A 4,787-nucleotide genomic window follows, 5' to 3' on the forward strand; every position below is an offset into this window, starting at 1 on the left:
ATAAAGTTACTAAATAAATTTTTATTCACTAACTTTAACGCTTAATTAAAAAAAAACTATGGGCTTTATACTTTCCACAGTTTATTTAAAAAAAAAAAAAAAAAAAAAGAGTGATACACTATGGGCAGTGGGAGAAGTTACACTCACACTTACACCCCATATTTATATCTTGTACGCATCGTAAATAGGGAATAAAATTAAAAAGAAAAAAGAAGTGCTCGCTTCACCGTTCACTCCATCTCCACTAAGACTAGAACCTTCTTCTCCAAGCCACAATGCTCTGTAAACGTGTTTCCCTTTTTGATTCTCTTCACATAAAAACCTAAGGGAATTTGCTCTCTTTTTATAGCAACCAACCCTCTCTCAAAACACTCCACTTCCCAATACACAACTCAAATCACTTGAGAGAGTTGAAAGTTTGCAACTTTTTCCAAACCAAAATGTTTCAGTTTCAACCCAAACAGTTTTACCTCATTCACCTCACATGGGTTCATATGCTCCTTCTCCTACTGCAGCACCAACATGTTGCTGATGCACAGTCAACCATGGAACCAGTTCCCACATATATGTCTCACCATAATTGGGAACCTTCTTTTGCAATCACCGTTGGAGCCATCATCTTTGCCCTTCTCTTCCTTGGAATCATCTCAATCTACATCCGAAACTGTGTTGGTTCACGCATCATCATCACACAATCAAACCCAACATGTTCTTGTTCACAAGGGATCAACAAGGAACTCCTCAACACTTTCCCGGTTCTCTTATACTCCACCATCAAGCACCTCAAGATCGGAAAAGGAGCACTTGAATGTGCTGTGTGCTTGATCGATTTCAAAGACAACGACACCCTCAGGTTGCTACCCAAATGCAACCACGTGTTCCACCCTCAATGCATTGATTCATGGCTTGCTTCTCACGTGACATGCCCTGTTTGTCGTGCTAATTTGTACCAAGATTCATGTCAAGTTTCCATAACAGTGACGACCCTTTTGAGCACTGATCAAATGGGTGTCGAAAGTCCTGAAACTCATGATGCTGAAGAAAACCAAACAGACCCAAACCCAAACTCAAACTCAAACCCAGATTTGCATAACTTGAACGAAGGTGAGGGTAATGGTGATGGTGGGGTTGCCTCAAAATTGAAGCTTTTGAGGTCAAATTCGACGGGTCATTCACTTGTTGAGGAAGGGAAGTGTATGGACAGGTACACGCTGACGTTGCCGGAAGATGTGAGGAGGAACATTCTGGTGAACAATGGAGGATGGCGTTCAGCTAGTTACCACAACAACAACAACAACGTGGTTAAGGGGTTGTTTTGGAATGACAACGAAGGTAGCAGCAGAGGGAAGAGGAACAATGGTGAGGGTAGGGTGGAGAGGTGGGTGCTGTGCACGCCGCCATTTGTTGCGCGCCGTGGTTGAGGAATTTCGTCGAACACCTGTTCTGCATTCTGCATTGTCTCTTGTCCCAGAATCATTGTCAAGAGTAAAGGTTTCTCAAAGTGAAGATTGATGATCTTTGGGTTGCTTCAATTAGTGGGTCGAAGGTAATTTTTGCAGAAATTATGAGATTTTGGTGTGAGGAAGATGAAGCAGCTGATTGAGATTGAAGAAGAGTAAAGTCCTCCATTATTGAGTCAATTCGTTTTTCTTTTTCTTTTATTTCTTAATTTTTCTTTTCCTTGCAGTTACGATTTGAGATGAGTGTGTGAGGACTGAGGACTGAGGCGTAGTTCAGTTGCATGTTTAGTAATTTTTATTTTATTTTATTCATTTGTATAATTGTATAACCTATTTTTCATTATCGGAATTATTTTATTAAATATTTAAATTGAGGGGCTTTTACCCTTTTTGGTCCTCAGAAAATTTCACGAGGCCCATTTTAGTCCCTAGCAAATAAAAAGGTCCATTGTGGTCCCTAAATAATTTAAATTAGACCCATTTTAGTCCTTTTGAGGACTAATATGGCTCTTTTTTAATTTGTGAGGGACCACGATTTCAACTAAATGAGTCCTTTTGAATTTTTGAGGAACCACGATGGGCCTTTTTATTTGCTAGGGACTAAAACGGACCTCATGAAATTTTCTGAGGACAAAAAAGGTATTTACTCTTAATTTTATAAATTGTTGAATCCGATCTTTATTGTATTTTATACATTTTATATTTCTAGTAATTGCTTTCTGTCGTTTCTTACCCCTAGGTTTTTTTAACTTCTTTCATTAAAAAAATAAAAATAAAATTGAAACATGAAATAAAAAATTCAAATAAAAATTTTAAAGTGTTAAAAAAAACATACTAAGAAGAGAAAAAGACATAACTAATGCAACTAGTGGAGCTCACTATTTTGTTTTAAATAAAAAATACACATATTTCCAAGGGTCTCCTGAAATAAAAACTTTTTTCCTTGTTATATAACACTTGATTTCCCCTTTTTTAGTTAATATAATTTTGAAATTATTTTTTGAAATAATATAATTATTGTATAATATTGATTGATGAATGATTTGAATTTCAAATATGAATTTTGTAACCGTTTTTTTTTTGGAAATACAATGAAAACTAAAGCAACATAAAAAAAGCCCTATACTGGGCACAATCTTGGGAGACTAACTTCCCTTAAGTCATTACGAAGCAATTCCAAACAAGCCGTTGGAGGGACATCCAGCACAATCAGCTGTCCATCCTGATGAGGTGCATGAGTAGCAAGCCAATCAGCAACAAAATTGCCTTCTCTATAAGTATGACTAAGCTGAATAATCCAGTTTCTTTGAAGCATGCTACGAGCTCGGATGATTAAAGCAGAAAGAGGATGACTTACGTCACACCCTTTTCTTATAAATTTCAAAGCCACATTGGAGTCACCCTCCACAAAGACTCTCATAAATCCCTTATGCCAAGCCAGATCCATACCTGTCAAGAACCCCCAAATTTCCGCTGAAGTAGAAGTACCACTCCCAAGGAATTTTGTAAAACCAGTTAACCAGTTCCCAGCAGCATCCCTTATGACTCCACCACATGCAGTCATTTGCCCACTGTCTATGCTGGAACCATCCACATTAAGTTTAACATAACCCTCAGAGGGAAAATTCCAGTGAATAAGACGTTCCTCTCTTCTAAGCTTCTGATGACCAATCTTAATAAGGGTTTCATTAGCCAATTGAATATTACCACAAGTATAGGTAATGCGCCTAATGAGACCATACTTCGAGTTGCTAGTTTGATCAAAGATCGCCTTATTTCTTTCCCCCCACAAACACCAAGCTATCACCCCAAAATACAAAGGCCAAGTTCGATCAGTTTGAAACAGACCTTTTAATCCTAGATTTGTCTGAATCCATAGGTGAAGATCCATGGAGAAAAAGTCACTACGGTTATCAGAAGGAACCCAATGCTCCCATAATTCCCTGGCACCAGGACAATCTCTAATGGCATGTAAACTATCCTCAAGATTATAATGACATCTCAGACACCCTGCATCTGTAGCCATGTGACGATGCACTCTACGAACATTAGTTAAAAGAGAACCTCTGTAGAGAAGCCATAAGAATTGTCTAATACGTTCAGGACCAGGCCAAGCCCAAATTACCTTCCAAATCCTATCCTGATGATAATGCGAGGTATCCATGAGATAGTTATAAGCTGATTTCACTGAAAAAACCCCATCTTGGCTACCTGCCCAAATAACACGGTCCGGAGAAGGATCCACTGTAGGAGGGAGCACACTACGAATCTTGTCTAATACTGAAGTAGGAAGAAGGTGCTGAAATAAAGGCCAGTCTCAATTACCATAACAAGTTACAAATTGAGACGTAGACCAATGAGTCATAATAGGAGGAATAGGTTGAACGACCAGAGAAACAAGTTGAGGACATCCTGGCACCCACGAATCCATCCAAAAAGACGTATGAACCCCATCCCCTAAAATGATACGAGAATTCTCTAGAGTTTGAGGCCAATACTTAACAATAGCCTTCCATAAACCAGAATCATTTGCGGAAGCCGAGATACTTGGAATGAGCCTTTCCTCCACCTTATACTTGCTACGAAGGACCCGAACTCATAACGAATTACGATCAGTCATGATTCGGTGACCTAGCTTCATGATAAAAGCCATATTATTCTCTTTAATTTTACGAAAACCAAGCCCCCCTACATTCTTCGGCAAACAGATCGTCTCCCAAGAAACCAGGTGAGCTTTCCTTCGTTCAGAAGTTGATCCCCAAATGAAATTCCTTTGTAACCGTTAACGTTAATAATATAATTATTCCCATAGTAATTGTGTTTATCTTTCTCTTGTCAGATAAAATTATCGTCTCCAAACTCAAGTGTGGTGGCTCAGTTGGTAGCATGACGACTGAGTGGTGGAAGAGGATCTCGGTTCGAATCCCACCAACACCATCTAGGGAGGGGCATAAGTACCGTAATCCTTGGATTCGCATCCGAATTCTGAATTAGTTCCTTGGTTCTGATTCGCCTCAAAGAGGTAATTAGGATTAGTTACAAAAAAAAAAATTATCGCCTCTAATCCAAATGAAGGATATTTTAGTAATTTTATTTTATTATTATATGAATTTTATCAAACACTCTTCCTTAATTTTCTTAACTCTCAAAACAACGTAATTTTTAAATTACATGAGATAATTGAAAATTATTTGATATAATATTAATTGAATTCCACCCTACTTTCTTTTCTCTTCCTTTCTTTCACTTTGTCATGTAATAGGATTTTCCCACATTTCACAATTCATCTTATTGTACCATGTAACAGTTGTGAATTCCATGCGCAAC

General features: G+C 38.1%; 1 protein-coding gene across 1 annotated transcript; it reads left to right on the top strand.

Moving 5' to 3' along the window:
• The first annotated feature begins 210 nt into the window (after window positions 1-210).
• On the top strand, window positions 211-2,085 carry LOC133292539 (E3 ubiquitin-protein ligase ATL6-like). Its single transcript, XM_061490957.1, has one exon. It carries the CDS (start codon window positions 441-443, stop codon window positions 1,419-1,421), a length of 981 nt encoding a protein of 326 aa, XP_061346941.1. The 5' UTR covers window positions 211-440; the 3' UTR covers window positions 1,422-2,085.
• Window positions 2,086-4,787: the final 2,702 nt, after the last annotated feature.

The sequence above is a fragment of the Gastrolobium bilobum genome, unplaced genomic scaffold (genome assembly GCF_033153095.1).
Source record: "Gastrolobium bilobum isolate Gb01-03AN ecotype WA unplaced genomic scaffold, APGP_CSIRO_Gbil_v1 utg20776, whole genome shotgun sequence".
Taxonomy (NCBI): Eukaryota; Viridiplantae; Streptophyta; class Magnoliopsida; order Fabales; family Fabaceae; genus Gastrolobium; species Gastrolobium bilobum.